At 42.9% G+C, this 18,074-nt stretch overlaps 1 protein-coding gene across 2 annotated transcripts in view; it reads left to right on the top strand.

Annotated features, from left to right (window-relative positions):
* LOC125763448 (bone morphogenetic protein receptor type-1B) overlaps positions 1-18,074 on the top strand; it is a 111,425-nt gene that overhangs the window by 63,106 nt on the left and 30,245 nt on the right. The window contains exon 1 of one of the 2 annotated variants that reach the window (XM_049426662.1): positions 9,863-16,107. The exons of the other annotated variant lie outside the window; for it this stretch is intronic. Coding sequence (XP_049282619.1) covers positions 16,074-16,107 — 34 coding nt within the window. The 5' untranslated portion in view covers positions 9,863-16,073. Of the gene's footprint in view, positions 1-9,862; positions 16,108-18,074 lie in introns of those variants that run through there. 2 annotated transcript variants of the gene reach the window in all.

Below are 18,074 nucleotides of genomic sequence, written 5' to 3'. Positions count from 1 at the left end.
CAAGCGCGGTGTTACGCTAAAATCACAACTCACAGCTTCATGCATTGCTCTTAGCACTCTGCATATTTCTTTGCTAATATCGTTCCCTGCCCTCCCTACCACGTCGTACGATATTTTAATCGTACGTGCTGCGCTAAAGCCGCACAACCGCTTCCACATAAAAAAAACGTTGCACTTTAATCCTTAAGACCCTTTGGACATTACGCAGCAAACACACACTGTGGTGTGGTGATGCAGACCCTGCTAGTGGAAGGCATAATTTTGCTATAATTGTAATTTTATGTGGCACTTTTTGTGCGAGCGATAATTTACCAACTAACACGCTGCTAAAGTGTACCGGTACAGCCGATTGCAACCGTGCTTAGGCGGAGTTTATTGAATGGTAAACCCGTACCCGATTAGAAGTTTGATTTGAATTTTATTTCCAATTTGTTTGTACAACCTGTCCCCGTGCATCGTAATGGGTCTAAGTGCTGTGACTACAAGCTTTAAGCACAGAAATAGTTGTTTTAATCATGTATTTTTATTAGTCATTACATTGATTAATGATTGAAATTTCTCACTCTTTCTCACAAATTTCTCAAGAAAAACACTCACCAGCGGAAATGCACAATGCAGTTGCAACGTTCTATGAAACTTTCCATTCCCAGCTAAACAGTCCAGTGTTTACGTGCTGTTTTCAATTCCGGATTGATTTCATAGAGTTGAACGGATAAACAAGGTGCAAAAGATTCAGGTGCAAATGACAATGAGTAGTTTCACAGTTTAATTGCCCATTTGCCCATGAATAGTGCCGTAAATAACTTTCCACACCTTCCAATCAGTGTGTCGTGCTTATCTGCATACTCGTATGCAGGCAATATGTCGTCTCTCCATGGACTCAGGCTTGCCTTCCATTGTCTTATGTCATTTGTCATATGATTTTATCATTTTTCTTATTTTCAACATTTTAATCGCTTGTTCACAGCTCTGTTTTGTGCTGGTTTATGTTTTGGCTTGCTTGCAGCGCCTTTGCGACATTGCGACAAAATGCGTCGCAAGATGTCGTTTTTGCGTATTTTTTTTCTTCTAAAGTAGAACAGGTATGTTATTACGATCAGCATGGCGTGCTACCGCGATGATCGATAAGATATGAAACGGATGCATCTACAGAGGACGTTAATCATACTTGCAAGCAGGAGACAGAAACCGTTCAAGCAAACCAGATTCAAGGTGTACACTGCTAAACGATTAATTGGATATACTAAAATGAATAATGGTCGCCAAAGTTGTGAACAATATTGATGTGTTATTTGAAAAATTTTAATGATTAAGCCATTTAATCATAATTAATTGTGGAACATCGGCTCAAATCGCTTGCTTTAATCAAAATAGATGCATGCTGTTGACTGCTTATAAAGAAAGAAGATGCCAGAAGATATAAAAAATCTCCATAGATAGAAACCTCGGGATAGAAACCCCGACATCACATCATGTTATCAATAGACTCATCCTACATAGGAACACGATACGATCTATTTTCATCCCGTACAGAAATGGGAACTGAAACATGTTAACCAAATACGTCCTTGAACATTCGGTCGCGCTCGGTTTGATTATTCGTGAACGATAAATTATGCAAAGTTCACCATCCCCAAAAACACAATACTAACGACCACGCGATCGACTACACACGAGCGATCGACGTTGACTCCAATTTCTGGTTTTGTTGTGGATCATTTTTATGCGTTGTTTTTTTTACAACTTCGCCCACATTTTCGATAAAGCGACATATAAATATTGGTCGCGTGGGTTCCGAAGATGAGCGACCAGAATCACTTCGATCGATCGGTAGGGATCGATATGGACGCGTGGCACGGAAAGTGTGGTTATTGGGTTTGATATTTGAATATAGATTTATTTATTTTAAACTGATTCATACCAATAAGCACAACAACAGTAAACCTTTCAGCTACAAACCCGCATTGTTTTATCAACAAAGAAAGCTAAAGCATATGAACGACAAATGGTGTAAACATCACGTTCTACTTACAAGTCACGTTGTTTCAAAGATATTTTTCTCATGCATCTTATGCTAAATGATAAGTATGTTATGGTTGACTAATAGCATGATTCACTGGCACAATTTCTTATTGGTCCTGTATTTCTAGCAATTCCATGCTATTCCAAGCAATTGACTAATTGTAGTACACAAACACCATGTACAGAAACGTTCTGAAATAGTCATAAAGTTTGTGTTGTGATTTGAATTATTCAAAGTAATTCCTCAACATGATCAGGGATAATGTCTGTCAACCACAATTTATCTTACGTTCGATTATTCTTCCTTTTTTTTAATTAATATACAACGGACTTCACAGCATTACTCCAATAGGTGTGTTCCGTTTGATGAATAGCATAATTTAGAATTTGTTCCCGTTGTGAAGAACGTTCTGAAACTAATTACCTGGTACGTAAGGGAAGGACGCCGTGTAACCTTTTTAATTTGTGCCATAAAATTGAAACCATCTAACTGTACCAACGCACAGCTACCAGAGGAAACAGGAAGCAACTGTTGGGCGCAGTAGCGAAACCCACGAAACTCACCGTGCCTTTCCTGCACTAATTGGTTACGAAGCGCAGATTTGGTGTGTCACCGTGGGCCTCCGTCTTTGATATTTGCTCAAGGTAATAAATAATCGCCCCAACTGGTGGATGAAATCAGTATGCAGGAGACAGTGTCCATAGCCAGAACCTGGTCAGTTTGATGAGAGGCGTTGATGAATGGCAACCAAACAAACATACGCACGTACATGGATGTCTCTGCAGTCCTCACAATCTAAAGGAAAAAGGTTGCTCTGTCTCTCCGTTGGCAGGTTTGTAATCTCCCGTAACAGGTGTATGTCATGGTTATGTAAGTTTATAAATAATCGCACACTTGAAATTCATTCGTCTATTGACACTGCACTCTCGACAATCTGCCCTGCCTCCTGACCGTGTGTGCAGAGGGTACCAAAAGTGCAGTATCTCAAAGAAAACTCCCCCCTCCCCTCCCCCCCCCCCTTCCCCCGTCACCAAATCTTCTCAAACGCTCTGTTCAACTGGGCAACAGAGCAGGCAGCAATGGTTTGTTTGATGTTTGAATAGTTTATTTGATTTTGGCTGCATACCGTCGAACCAACGCAACGCAAATCAAGAGAGACCTCCACACATATGCAGCAGCCAGGATTAGAACATTCAAAGCGCAATTTGCTGGTCAGACGAACGGTGGTCGTACGCCAACGAAAACTTAGCTATCGCTCATGTTGATTCGGTGGTATAGTAGAGCAGCAGAGCGGAGAGGAAAATGAAGAAAATTAAAATTGCACTTTAAAACAAAATGTTGCCCGAGATAAAACATTGAAACACAAACTAATGAACCGCCCGTGGCAACTTCCAGTGGTTTTGTGCTAACGTGACGAGTGGGTGGGTTCGGTCCGCAGTCATTGCATTGCGTCAAATGCAACCTTTTTGCATAAGGGTTGGAAAGGAATTAGATCTGAGCGCTGGCAGGAAGGAAGGCAGCACCATCCAACGGTCTGTCACAACTCAAGTCACTCGACAACACTGCTACCTACCTGGTATGCCTGGTCCGGCCCGCGAGCGACAGCATCACCCTTTCTCAGGTCTAGATTCGCTACGCCACATCTACCAGCGGTCCTGCAATGTACAAGAAACACGGATATCACCATTACAACACCTACTCTCCTTCTTCATGCGATCTATCGCCGACCAAACGGAGCGGCAGTACTATGAATGAAATGGTTGAATGATTTGCACTCGCCGTTTCGTCGCGTATCCCACCGAGTGAGGAGGTTCACTTCGCTTTGGCGGAATGTGTATGGTTCTGAGATATATGGTCATATTTCCTAATTACGGTGCGCAATGGTGCGCAAGCTAAACCGCCGGATTGACGAACAGGACGACATGCGTTGAATTTTCAATTACTTGACTTTATATCAGTCATAAATTTGCCTCTCCAAAAACGCAATCCGTTCAATTCAAGTCTTGAGCAGCACGTTTCCTGTCGGCAGGGGTGTTCGAGCTAGATACGATCGCAAACGGTGTTGGTAACTCTTCCACGGTCATGAAGAATTCCATAAAGGAACTCTACATCTAGGATCGCTGACCGAATGCCAAACTACGGCCCGTGTGCCGTTCTGCTTGACGAGCGAGCAGCGTTTAGAAAAAGAGTGCACTAAAACCGATACGAGAATGAATATCTTAAATTAGATATATTTGGCAGCCAGTCTCGGAATCGGAATTAACTCCAACAGCCGACCGGTACCGGTTCCCTGTAACGTGCGACGTGATCGTTTCTACCACGAGAAGCAATAAAACAGTTTTACGCTTCTGTTCTACAACCGTCAGTGTCAATGTCCTATTCTACCATGGTACGGCGCATCTTTACCCCGCAAAAAAGCCCAATTTCGGATCGTTACTACTCCCACACCTGATTGTGGTGGCACCAGGTGTACCATAAACGGTGCTATGAAAGAAGAATATAAGCCTGTTTTATAGCACCTTTGTCGCCATCGACACGCGTCTTTATTGGGAAACACAAAAAAAAATTAAATGTCTATTTGCAGACATTGGTGTTTGCTGGACGCAGAGTTTGAAATGCTCCAAGATATCTTCGCTACCTGATGTAAGCTGTGGTAGTCTCTTTAGGTATGTTTCTATTTTTTGTTGAGAAAAGATTAATAGAGCGCAAAAAAGCGTTAACCTAAAAGACATTTAGGTTTACTCAACTAAACTTTGCCCGGGCTATCTATTTCCAACATTTTCCTGGTGATATTTGTCTGCAATGACAACTTTCTCTGGAATCGAATGAAATGCCACGTAAATTAGATTGCTTCGTAATTCCGTAAGTAGCTAACAATTGCCCTTCAACCGCACCTTAACCGTAAAGCGCTTTGCTCTTAGATACGTGAAGTGTACCTTATTATCCGCTACGGCTAATAACGTCAGGCATTCGCCATTATCGACCCGAGCGCAAGTGCTACCCCTGTACTTCGTTACTGTTCTTTGTTGCGCTGTGACGGTGACAAGGATAAATTCCACAATCCCCGTTCCATTGGCTCCAATCGACACGTAGAACCTCACAACCCCCATTCAGACATCCCCACCCTGGCTCAGGTATGAGCTCGCCAAGGTGGCATCTCTTAATTTGTGCCACCAGGCAATTGGTACGTTTCCACAGGGGGGACGCAAACTACCGGTGATAACGTTTTACAGCCTCCTCCTACGTAGTATGTGCAGCAAAACCCTTCGCAGTTTGCTTCGAGATTAAATCTTCGTGTTGCAAATTGTTAGCTGGTTGCCTCCACGGTGAAGCCCCACTTTTCTTCCTCCTCTGCAGCTAGAAGTAGTGGACCCTTTCTAATGTTTTTTTTCACTTGAGCGCCCTGCATTTTTTTTTTTGCATAGTTGTACTGTGCGGGCATTGTGCCGATCCGCTTATCGCGAGTGTATGCAAAGCGACACGGATTTGCAAGTTGCAAGGGTACACCCATGGGTAAAACTGGGTGGCAAAACTTGTCGCGTTACCAAGACGACGTCGAACGAGATGGAAAGCATTGGATAGCAAAGGGTTTGTCTGGGGCAGCTATTGCATACACTCCTCGGACTGTAGTGCTCCGATCGATTGTGAAAGTGTGGAACTGCTGCAGCGTGTAACAGTTAAAAAATCGCGTTAAATCACTTGTTCTTCAGTACGCGTCGTTGATATGGTTGTGGTGACGGTTTGGGTTGGTTTTTTATTCTTTTCATGCCACCCTGTAGTTGATTTTTATTGGCTTAATGTAGGCTGCAAGTAAAGAAAGAATTCCAGCTGCTAGAACGCGAAATGTCACACCAGAACGAAATGTCGATCCATTCTAAGGATGGAAGGGTAGCGTCTGAAGGTGAGAAGCAACAGAAAATAATTGACGTGTTAATGGATTTTTAATGAAGTTGTTCTTTCTCGCCTTAGATGCATTACGTACGGAGAATGAAACCTTTGCCTATCCACCGATCAGTGACGTTTCGTTGTTCGCACACGCGTTTAGTACAAATAGTATCTAATCGCGCGCAAACAGATCAAACCATCAACCTCAGTACAAAGTGGGTGCTTTTTCCGCATTGTGGCTCGTGGGTATTTCAATGCATTTGAATAATGCCACCATTTAGCACGAGAAAACTAATCCGTCTCTGGTGCGAATTGATTTATCGTCGCAAGTGGATGATTCAACCGCGCACCTCCCACGTGGTGGGAACGGATAGCCAGCAACCTTTTCATTGTTAGTTTTCATTGAAGCGAAGTACAAAAAAAAACCTATCATCTCACGGTTGGTTGAACTTTAGGTAAGGAATTTGATAATTGATTGGTAATATGTGTGTAAGCGTTTAGGGCAAAATGGATGGTGGAGTTCCGTGTCACGGTGAACTGACGTGCGACCGCAAAAAAGGCAACAAAACCTACTGATCTTCAAAAGACCTCCAAATCTTCGATGTCTATGCTCCTGGAAGTGAATGCAGCCAAATTTATGAATATCGTTCGGTCCGGCATTTAGTTCCTTTTCCCCTTCCCGTGTACGTTTCCATCAGCCAAGAAGTTAAGTGTTTGTGGCCAATTAAAATGCTTAGCTTTGGTTCGAAACTGTACGCGCAAAACGTTCAGCCTGATCGAATCCCAAACGCCGACCTACGTATCCGCCTGCGCACAATACTCCTACTGTTGCGTTCAGCCGTCTGTACGCCATGCCAGTTGCGTGTGTACATTTTAACGAAGCTCCAATGTTCGGACGAGGGAATTTGTGCATTCACCAAAGAACCTGGAGCTAATTATTGGTGGGGAACTTGCCATACTCGGGGAACAGTTTGTTTCGACAAGGGAAGTTGCGTTGGTGCAAGGACCTCTTTTGGGATCTACACGTCTGGAATAGTTTGTATGTTTCTTCACGCAAAATTTCAGGATGTCTTGAACAGTCGGTACGCATTCGGTCTACAAATTCAAATAAGTTAAAGTAACTTCAGACTGAAACCATTTTCTGCCCACCGTCTCGAAGAACGCCACATCGACAAGAACCTAACGAATATCTGGTAGCACCAAGAATGTCTGCTGGTGCGAATGTCTTTCATCTCAGTTGTTTTTATTGTTGCTCCATCTTCTTATGGAAACGGTAGCTAAAGTGCTATCAGCACGGTGTGTGGAGCTTTTAAACTTCTTCCTCTCAGTGACTTCGTTCTACTTGTGCGCTTTCGCCCACCATCCACCATTCGTACACCGATCACATCTCAGCGACGGCCACAACGATTCTTCCCGTGTGCTGACTATGGTTCGGTTAATATTTCTTTCCTCCATTCGGATGCTGCACATCGGAGGGGGGGGGGGGGGGGGGGTTTGCGCTTTTGTCTTGCTCAACTCATTCGCTCTCCTTACCAGATTCGCCGTGGGTTTCTTACCACACGGTACATCATGTCCGTGGTGTAGCAGCTCGTGTCGGTCCTTGACGCATCCGAGACCGAAATCCGCATACACGCAAACCGGAGTACCGGGTGGTGGCAATATCGGGGTGGTCGCACAAATTTACACGCCGGCTCGGAAACACTGTTATGCTTTTAAGCATAAGCCGAGCGCGCGCGCGCGTTCCGTTTTCGCGCCACACCTTTGCTGGTTCCCCACTTCGCAACAGTCGCTAATGTTCCCGAGGGTGTGGAGAACGTAGCGTGGAGTGACTTGAGAAGGTTTGTATGTCGAGAATAGATGGTTCTTCCCTCGGCAAATCGTACACCGAGTTCAAAGGAAATATTATGCAAATCATGATGCTCTCTCGGTCTCTCTCTCTGTGCGTGTGCTGCTTCTTCCTCTATTCGTCCCTGGAGGGAATGAGGAGAGATTCTATTTATTGAGTGCGACATTTTAACAACGTCGCGAATTCTTGAATGAATGCTGTTAATAGCAGTTTCATGCTGGTGTGCACGATGTAGGGAAATAAGAAGACGTAATTTTTCGACTTACATCCAGAGTACCTGAACCTAACATCGCATCTTGTGAGCAATAAGCATCACCACTTAAACCATTTAAGAATATAAAAGATATAAAAGAATGCAAATTTTCTAATAATGTACCACGGATGAAGCATCCATCGGACAAAATAGATTTATGGACATTTATCGTTCCTCGTTCGCGTGTGCTGCTCGTCCACATCTCTGGCGGTAAAGGTGCTTTGAACGTCCATATTGGTACAGCTGCCGAGTGCATTATAATCAAGACACCAACACGAATGAATCTCGTTTGTTTAATTGGATTATCCACGATTATGGTCACGGGATTATGGATGTTGATTCGTCCACCCCACGGACCTGTGCTGGGTGGGTGGTGCTTCATCCCTCCACAAAAGCTTTACCACTTAAGATAATGTGCGTACGGTTTCTTTTTGCATGTGTGTAATTTTAGTGCTTTATTTTTCAATCCATCTTCACAATGATGATGATGAAGGTGACAAAAGATTAACCTCCGCGGACGCTTTAAAAGGAGCTGGAAGTAAAGATGCCTACCACCACCACCTGGCGTTTGGTCAGCATCCGAGAGTGAACACAATTTTCCAACGCTTCTGGTCAGTGTGCAAATAAATTATATTCCAACCTTCGTCCAACGTTCGTTCGTGTGTACGATTCAAGTTGTTTCGGCTGAAGCATTAAAGTTATACAGTGCAAGCAAAGTATGGAATAAATAAATCTGGCTTAATGTGTGCAGCTTACGCCTGTGCTAGCTTATGGTAAATGAAGGCAAAGGTCACATGTACGATAGAGACAGTATCGTGGTAAAATTACATCGTGTGCTAATGTGACGGCCTGCTGATTAAGGATTAATACTGTTGCTCCTTTAGAGTACGCCCGACAGGACAAAGACAAATCAATATTCTTGCTAACCTGTAACTTTCGCTATTGGATTACAATAGGATTAAACATGATTTAAAAAAAAACATACGTAACAATATTTCGGACATTGGCGCACCACCAAGCATAAAGTATCCATTTTTACATGTTAGCTGTTTTTTATTACCAAATAACTCCATTCGAGTACTTCCAATTACAAACGGCCATCGGTCCGCGGTCAGATAACGTTGTACAATTTATTGTAAAAATTCTTGCTCATTTCGCTGAACTCATTACAACCCGGTAAACGATGCTATTTGGGCGCAGCATGAACTCCCGAATGCACTGTCGGGCGGTTTCAATCTCTGGCGCAATTAGGTGCGAGATGTGATGGAGAATGGGTGCAAACCGTCGTCATACCTTTTAACACTGTGCCAAAGGTGATGGAGAAATTTTAATTATAATGCAAATTTTTCGACCTCTCTCACCGTTCTGTAGCTCAGTAGCGCGCGGTTTCTGACGGTGCACTGTGGGTTGTTTTGGGTGTGCAAATGCAAAGGTGGGGAGAAGAGAGGTTTTAAATATAAATTTCAAAAAATGCATTCCACGATGCAAAAACACTTGATCTCGATCTGCAATCGTAGCCGCCCTGTGTAAAATACTATAACCGCCCATTTCTCGGGAAGGTGTTGAAAAGCGTCACAGCGTGGCACAGAAAAGGGCAGCCGCACGCGTTTGTGTAATGAGTGAAATGGTTTCTCGAACGGATTTGGGGTGTTGTGTCTGTCACGCAACATACAAACCGTTGCTACTGTCATATAAAGTCGGCTACTTTATGATCGCTTCTGACCTCATTATTGTTTTCCCTAACTGATGGTCTCAATGGTTGGATAGTATAATTTCTTTCCCAAATCCTTTAGATTGTGCCCCGTCAAGAGATCCCGTCGGCGATAGAATAAACGATTGCTCAATATTTATCGCTCTGCACCACTGAAGGATAATATTATCAATTCCGAAAGATAAGATTTTAATTGGAGATTGTTCCTCATATCTTTTTTCCGTTTGTGAAAGTCGTCTTGTGTTTTTATATCTCTTTTAAAATTTAAATTAAATCAGTCACATGAAACAGTAAATAATCCATGTTTTTACGCAACATTGTTGCTTACGTGTCGATGACTATGGTAATGTATAGGAAGGTTCTGCTTAGATTCTGACTGACAGCTTGAAGTTGATCGTTAAAGTCCGTGTTAAAAAATCATCTTTCACCCGGTGTCGTTCTTCAGTCCTTTTTCTCTAAGCTCTGCTGGTTCGACCTTTCGTGTTGTCCTGTGCATATGTACCCACACACACATACATTTGCCTCTCTCACTTACCGGCCCTTAACCGGTATCCCGTTTTTTGCCCTTCATGCTTCGCCCTTCTTCCACACTTCCCTATCCCCCTTGCTGGGGTCATCTATCTTAGCGGGGGGTTGTGTTGCTCGTAAAATGAAAAGAAACGAGTGTAATAATAAAATCTGATTCCTTAACACTTGAAAAGAACGTTTGCCAAGAACCTTTTTTTTCGCCTTTAACGGGCATGGATTGGGATGGCGAGAAGAATCGGTACACCCGGTACACGATCGGACCACAAAAGGCAAGACGAAGAAAAATGGACGAACAGAACAACAAAAGCGAACTCGCGGAGCAAGGAAGCGAGAAGATGAGGTACAATCGAAGCAAAGAATTGAAGCGAGAGAAAAGCGAGAAAAAAGGCCAGACAAAATAAAACGGCTAAGGGCATATATGCGAGAAGTGAGAAGAAACTCAGAACAACACAAACGAACAGAGAAAAGAACAGTCAAACAGTCAAACGTCAAACCATCGCCGAACGGGACAGCAAAGAAGTGCTAAAGGAAAAAAAATAATAACAGCAAAGCAACAAACAATAGCAGCAAGCTGAATAGAAACCAGGAAAACAGATCCGTGAAAAGCAGCATAGGGAACGCACAATGCACGAGGATGAAGCTTTTGTTGGTAAGATGATCGTTGCTTGATCGTCCGTTTTTCCATCGTTCCTTTTGCACCGGGTTGCGTTTCGAATCATTTTGTATAGAATAGTGGGTTGAAGGAAAAAAAATGATGATGGTCCAGCATTGAAATGAGATAAATATTACAGTCAAGATTTTCGGGATCTCGCCTCGCCCTTGCCGTACGGGAGAATCCCTTCAGGTGTCTTCGTAAATCGGATGATTTTTTTTTCTCCTCTTGTTCCCTCTTAGCATCTGACAGTTTTTCTATTGTGTTTTGATCGTATGTTTCGTATTGTGTGTTGCGTTCCGGGCAGCAGTAATGGCAGAGCAATGTGCAGCGGTAACAGGTACCCGCGGAGGGATGTCTTTCAATCTTCACACTGCTGGTGGTGTCTTCCTGCTTCTCGAAGGAGCTGCCGGGGGTGTAAAAAAGACAAGCTCTGCTCAAGTGTTTTGATATTCGTTTTTCAAGTGAAATTAAAATTGAACGGGCAAGATTTGTTTTTTTTTTGTTTTTGCTGTCTGTCCTTGGAAGAGGTACTGTATGGCGCGGTAAAGGTAAGGATAAATCGTACATTTATGGTGCTTACCTGTTCGGTGTCCTGTTTGTTCCTATTTAGCTTACATTAATGGGGTAATTCCCCGTCTTGAGACGCACCTGTTGTTAAGGGTTCTATTCCGAAGCTTCTTGCGAGAGGTAATACATTACGTTATAAGCTTATTGGTCCTATTATTTTGTCTAGGGTGAAAATTTTATTTCTCAGCTGTTGGAATTGTGTCAGCGCAGCAACATACAAAAACTGGAGCCTACATTTCAATTGCGCTGCAAAATGTCGACCGTTTATCGAGCGCTGGCTGGTAAAATAATCAAATTCCTTTCGTTGACGACGACAGATCTGAATTTTCCCCGCCACAGTATGACAACGCGATGGCGCACATACCGACGTTCTGTGTGTTGGAATTTCGCTGCTTTTCCTTTCGTAATTCCAAGCCAACGTCAGAAATGGGAAGGATGAAAATGTGTGCAAAATTAAGACCGAATGTTTAATGAATTGCACTCGCCCAGGGCCATAGCCCTTCTTCTCACAACCGTCCAACCAAAGGGGTGGATGTTCAAAATATTCAAGTGTGCAATTTCCTTCGCACGGCATAACCAAATCCTCACGGAAAGCGTTTTCCCATTTCCCCCATTTGAGTAGCGTTGTCATGGCAGACAAATATATCAGTAGAAAATGATCCCAGACTGGCGGTGTTCGTCTTGGGGAATGTTATGCCAAGGGAAATACCTAGCAAAAGGGAGGATCAACGCAAAGCCGCTCTCAGACGGAAAAGTGTGTGTGTGAATGTTTTTTTTTGTTTTTAAATGAAAATCTGAAATCAAAACAAAAACCTATACAAACGATAGACCTCACTGTTGGCACATTTCGACATAGCAAAATCCTTGGATCCATCTGGCCGGGATATAAACGCAAATAATCGGAAAACGGTTGGGGGTTATGGGGTTCGTGACAGTACGGAAAAAGCGGGGAAAAGGTTCGTCTGCGATGTCGCATCGGCGCACCTTTCTTTCGGCGAGGAAAGGAACTATTTTTAAGCATCTCGACACTCGGTCTGGTGTGGCAGAACCTTAAAGATGAAGCTGACTAAAAGCCAAACCCCAATGCTGACCGTCTAGCAACAAAGGGGGGGATATGCGTGTGTTTGTGCATGTGTCGCAAGACGAATCATTAACGTCGATCCGAAGCAGCGTAATCTATGTCGTCTGTCGGTAATCTATTTTTGCGAAATACATAACAATATTGTGTCTGCTCTCGTTGTGTCTGCCATGTACTACTACCGGCCTGCGGTGGAATGCGTTGTCCCAACCGACCAACAAAATCGCTCTGTTTTGGTCAGTCTCGAGTTTTTTTTTCTGTGTGTTTTTCTTATCGCGTTGAGATCCTACGCATCTGAAAGTGTCTATTTTCGAAAACGACAAAATCATGACGGAAGTCACCTATACGGGAAAAAGGGAGCATTGCATTGGGAAAGCCAACACCGTTCTTTTCCCTCGCTTATTCCGGTCTCGTCTCATCCACAGGGTGCTATTACAACGTGATCACCTAGAAACGGGATAGCTTATACGGTTAATGTGTAATGCCACACAGCGTTGTTATGATTATTTTTCGAATAATTTACTACTATACGATTAATATAATTGATTTATGATAAGATTAGAACGATCGTATAGCGCATCTAATAGAGGTGACAATCAAGAAAACTGTAACACAAATAACATATTCGTAGTAAGTTTTGATAAAGCGAGGTTAATGCTGACGTAATTTCAATGTCAAATGGGTTGCTATTTATGTGTACTGGTGCTTAATGATTCCCACTTTCTTCCTTAATTGAGTAAAGTAGAAGGAAGAAGTGTCTATTATGAAGGAAAGAACCACTGCATCTTCAAGTTTACAAAAGGGACAGTGCTGCAAGCAACATAACAAACAATTGATTTTGATAGATCGTGATAAATATTTCATACATGCTTCCCTTCATCGTTGATTTCACATTATTTCTCACTTCCAAACCGGGGGAATAACCCAAACTTATTTATCATGTCATTGTGCGGGGACAAAGGAAATGAAACGAAATACGAAGGGAACCAGAGAATCCAAATTCAACGTTTGACACCAAAAAAGCAAAGGATGTGAGAATATGTGCAGAGGGTGTGAAACGCGAGACGGTTTAAAAATTTAAATTCTGTCTGGATCTGGTCACAACTGTTTGGCAGGCGCTGGTGGTGGTGTGCGGTGGTTTGTCAAAACCCTGCCGGCGGGTTTTCCGGTGGGTTCATTCCAAGAACGTATCGTTTGCCTTTTACGATCGTACTCACCACCGTTCCCCGGATCCCATCTTTAGAGCCGATCATCTGCAGGAGGGATCTCTGTACGAAAAAAATGGTATCAAGTTCGCATACGAAAGAAAAAGACACATTTGGAGTGTAGCATAAAAACGGAAAGAGAGGCCAGATAAATGTTTATGTTTTATCGTCTTGTAGGAATCGAGAGAACGTATTTGTACGGTTATTATTTATCACAGGGAAGCTCAAGTGGTGACAATACTGGAAACGATTATAAATTTAAGCAAAAGAATTAAAATAATTGCTTCTATCCGCTTTGTTTATAATGTTTTATGTTTTGGTTTGTTTAATGTGAAATTAATTCAGGGATTAAACGTACTGAACAAAAGGCAAAAGCAAAAGCAAAAAATGTTTGATTTGCAAACAAATATCATTTTGAATGTTTTATCAATTTTACTGATTCCCTTTTTAGTATATTAAGAAGATTAGAAGAGATTAGAATGGAATAAAGTTTACCGACTGTCTTGAACTGAGAGCTTGATCACCCCTGATATTTACCATTTTTATGCTATTTTATGCTCTCTGCTTCTATCGCACGCGATGCGATAGATAGACAGAGGGAGAGAGCGAGAATAAAATCTCAGTGCATACAAATGGAGCAGAATAAGGTAGATGTGTGCGTGAAAGGAAGCGCGATGTTTCTTTTGCTACTCAAGAGAGCGCGAGAGACTCCATCTGCGTGCAAGTGTGTGCGTAATGGGCACGGAGCAAAACAAAAGCAAACGCATCGAACCGCGGGGTAAAACTGAACAGCCGTGTGACTGTGTTAGTTAGTTCAACTTGAACCACGCGAGCGAGTAGACGTGTACCGATTTGTGTTCTATCGATTTTCGTTCCCAACGCACTTAAAGTGGTGCTGCTTGGGAGTCACTTTTGTTGACAGCCGTGTGTTCAAAGCAGCAACCAAGAAGTGCGCACTTTCCGGGCAGAATAGTTTCGAAAAGCGGATGTTTACGGCAGCGGTGCGGCGTTATTGGCGCTGAGACGCGTTTGCTTTCGACAAATGGCGGAAAAAGAAACAGTAGCGCGACGATACGACGATTGATCGGGAACCAACCAACACGGCCATTGAATATGCAAAGAGCGGTGCTATAAAACGTTGTTGTCATTGTCTAGTATTTTGACAGCAAGAGAAATCCGATAGAATTCAACAGGCAAAAAGTGGAGGCTGTGCGATTAGATCGCACGCAGGAAAAAAAACCACTTGCTAATGCTCTTTGGACGAAACGAGTTCGAAGCCCCACCGTGAAATTAGTTGATTTTCGTTGGTGTGCGAAAATGTCACGATTGGGAAAGATCCTTCGACACGTTGCGATGTCTATCGCGGTAGTGGTGGTAGTAGTGTGATTAGAAAGCAAAGGCAGAAAAAAAGCTGTATGCGAATTCTGACAGCTGCGAACGAATATTATTTTGACAGCGTGGGTTGTTTGTTTACCCGTACCCGTTCGGAACGGGAAATAAAAGTGCATTCATTTAATTCGTTTCGCGTCACAAATCGACACAGTCCGGGTGGCTGCTGTGGCAATCGATTGCCTCGGCTGCATTTGCGCACTATTTCCCACTTGTGATTGGTATCGGATGCGGATTGCTTGATAGAATCTTGCGGGTGCAAACCAAAACATTAGTAAAAAGGATATGCCATTGTTCATCGGCATACGTTTTGTCCTGACGAGCTGTGGTAAAGATTAGAAGACAAGCCATCGGAAGGTGATACAAGCAGTGTGTTTTAATACAGTGCTCTAAGTGTTGTTCGTTTAGATGAAAGTACCAGCAAAAGGTTCTTTTTGCTTTGTTTGTGACCTGTAAACGAATTTACTATAAAGTGTTTTGCGTGTTCGCTTTGAAGTGTACCATTCGTCCGTGGGTAGATTGTGCTAAAATTATTAACGTGCGAGAAAATCAGTGCTTATTTACTCACATTTCGTGGCACTAGCGACACAGCAAGGTCAATGTTATTACACACCCATCACAAAGGGCCCCGAATCGATTGATCTGAAAGGTGTTTATGCGTGATACAGTTCGAGCCGTACGTGAAAAGTTAGCAAAGAAAGTAAAGTGGAGCGTTGCGAAAACCAAACAAAAAAAAAGAACGAATTTAAAACGTTGTTTTGAAGTGGCAAACGTCACCAGTGAGAAAAACAGGAGCATAAAAAAATACATACGCACGCATTCTTCAACATATTCCTTTGATTTAAACCCGGCAACAACGGGAGAGGCGTTTCAACACAAAACCTCTGCCGCCCCATTCTCCACATCCGCATCTTCAGCAAAGCAACCACAGACATGGCGCCGAAATCGAGAAAAAAGAAGGCAAACGGTAAATAATAAATTAGAAAAATATATTTTCCCTCTTTCCGCGCGTTTGCTGCGTCCTTCATCCTACCTTAAAAAGCATACATACAAAGAAAAAGGAAACACATATGATTCTTGCGACGTTTGGATTCCGTTTTCCACCGCTTCCACGTCCAGCAGAAGTACAAACCTACGCTTCCAAAGTCGGTTTGTTCGGTTGACTTTCCGTTCCCTTTTTTTATCATCCTTTTGCCACCCTTCCGATGCTCAGCATCCGCTTCCGTCTACCATCGTCCCCTTCCCCCCCCCCCCCCCCCCCCCCCCCTTTAAAGGGGGATTGTTTTCCTCCGGCTCGGTTCGGTCAGAATAATGCCGTGCATCGTAACGAAAAAGGGAAATTGCAGCATTTGCTGGCAGGCGTCTCTGGCGATGCCGAGTTATCATACGCAAGGAATCGTCTGGTGTGCGATTCTTCGTCTCCGGCACGAGCGAGATCAAGCGGAGTGGCATGTCGTGAGCATAAAGTCGAGCGGCTATATTCCTTTCGGTGGATGGGGCAACCATTCAGCCACGAATTGCATTCAATCGAAAGAATCATATTTTACAGTCGACGCGTCCGATGTTATGATTAGGGGATCCCCTTTCGTCTCGGGGAGGAATGGTTGCCCTTTGGTTGAATTACTTATTATTCCTATAATGCACTTCAGCTTCTTCAGTAAAGGAAGGTAAAGGTTGTGTGGATTGAAACTGTGCTTTTTTGTCCCATAGTTTTCTTACCTCTTGGCAACAGATTCACTTCCCGATCTCAGGTCAATGGTTCTTACGCCCCAGTTTCGACCTTCTTTTCGAGGATCGTTCCGATAATGGTGAAAATGGTTTGCACATCCCTTAAAAAACACAAGCACAAGCCCATCCTAAGCTGTAGCAACGCGTCCCGGTTTAAGTTTGGTTTCATTCTAAACGATTACAGGTGAGGATAATTGGTTGAACAATTATTTCCGATATAATGGCCTATCATTATTGTCGTCCATCGGGCATTCTAGCTTCTCCGTTCTTTATTTTGTAAAATGAACATCATCTCCATCCAACTGGTCAACACTAACACTATTAAGCTCATCTAAATGCTTGACTTCTTGCACGAAATCTCACCATAATCTCGAGTCAGCCACCTTATACTTTTTCCCTAATTTGTGGATCGTTTTCCTTCACGATCGACGACTGGTGATGGTGCCGATCGTGCCACCGTTTTTTGGGGACTTCCTTCCCGAATAAAAAAAAAACCCGTTTACGCTAGTAGAAGTTCATGAATATTTCAGCGTAACGAAGGGAACGAAAAGGTTTAAAATGTCGCCCCATTGCACGTGAGAATGTTTTTAATTAGGCATATGTGTGAGGCAGCAGCACACGAGGATCGCTTTTCCTCTCGTCGAAAAACTCGATCGCGACTGGTTTTCGTTTCCTTCGTCTCCGTCTCGCATTTGCTCCACCGATATCCTTTCCACCCGTTCGTTTGCGTTTGGTGAAAAGATAAGGAAAGTGATTATTTATTCCGGCATGGAAAAAGGTATGGGTATAACGTATTTTGTCTGTAAATAAGAGAAGCCCCAAAAACGAGATATTTTTAATGTGAAAAGTGAAGCTGAATTAATTAAACGTGCTTCATCCGTTTTTCTTAATGATGTTAGGGAACACTTTGCTACGGAAAGGAAAATTGTTTTTGAAGAAACTCGACTTTACGATCGATGGTAAATAAAAATTGATTAAAATATGTCACAAGAAGAAAGAGCATCAGACGGAATGTTTTTCTCCGGAAGTGCTTTTCATGTTTTATTGTATTGAATGTTGAAAATGCAATTAATTCCATTCATGCGGACTTGATCGCTTCTCTATTTATTACTTTATTTATTCTCTATTTAACATATTTTTCCATTCTTGTTTAGAAAACTTCAGATAAATGTAAAACTGATATAAGTTGCTTTTCTATTGCAAACT

The sequence above is a fragment of the Anopheles funestus genome, chromosome 2RL (genome assembly GCF_943734845.2).
Source record: "Anopheles funestus chromosome 2RL, idAnoFuneDA-416_04, whole genome shotgun sequence".
Taxonomy (NCBI): Eukaryota; Metazoa; Arthropoda; class Insecta; order Diptera; family Culicidae; genus Anopheles; species Anopheles funestus.
This window is presented reverse-complemented; position numbering and strand designations above follow the sequence as displayed.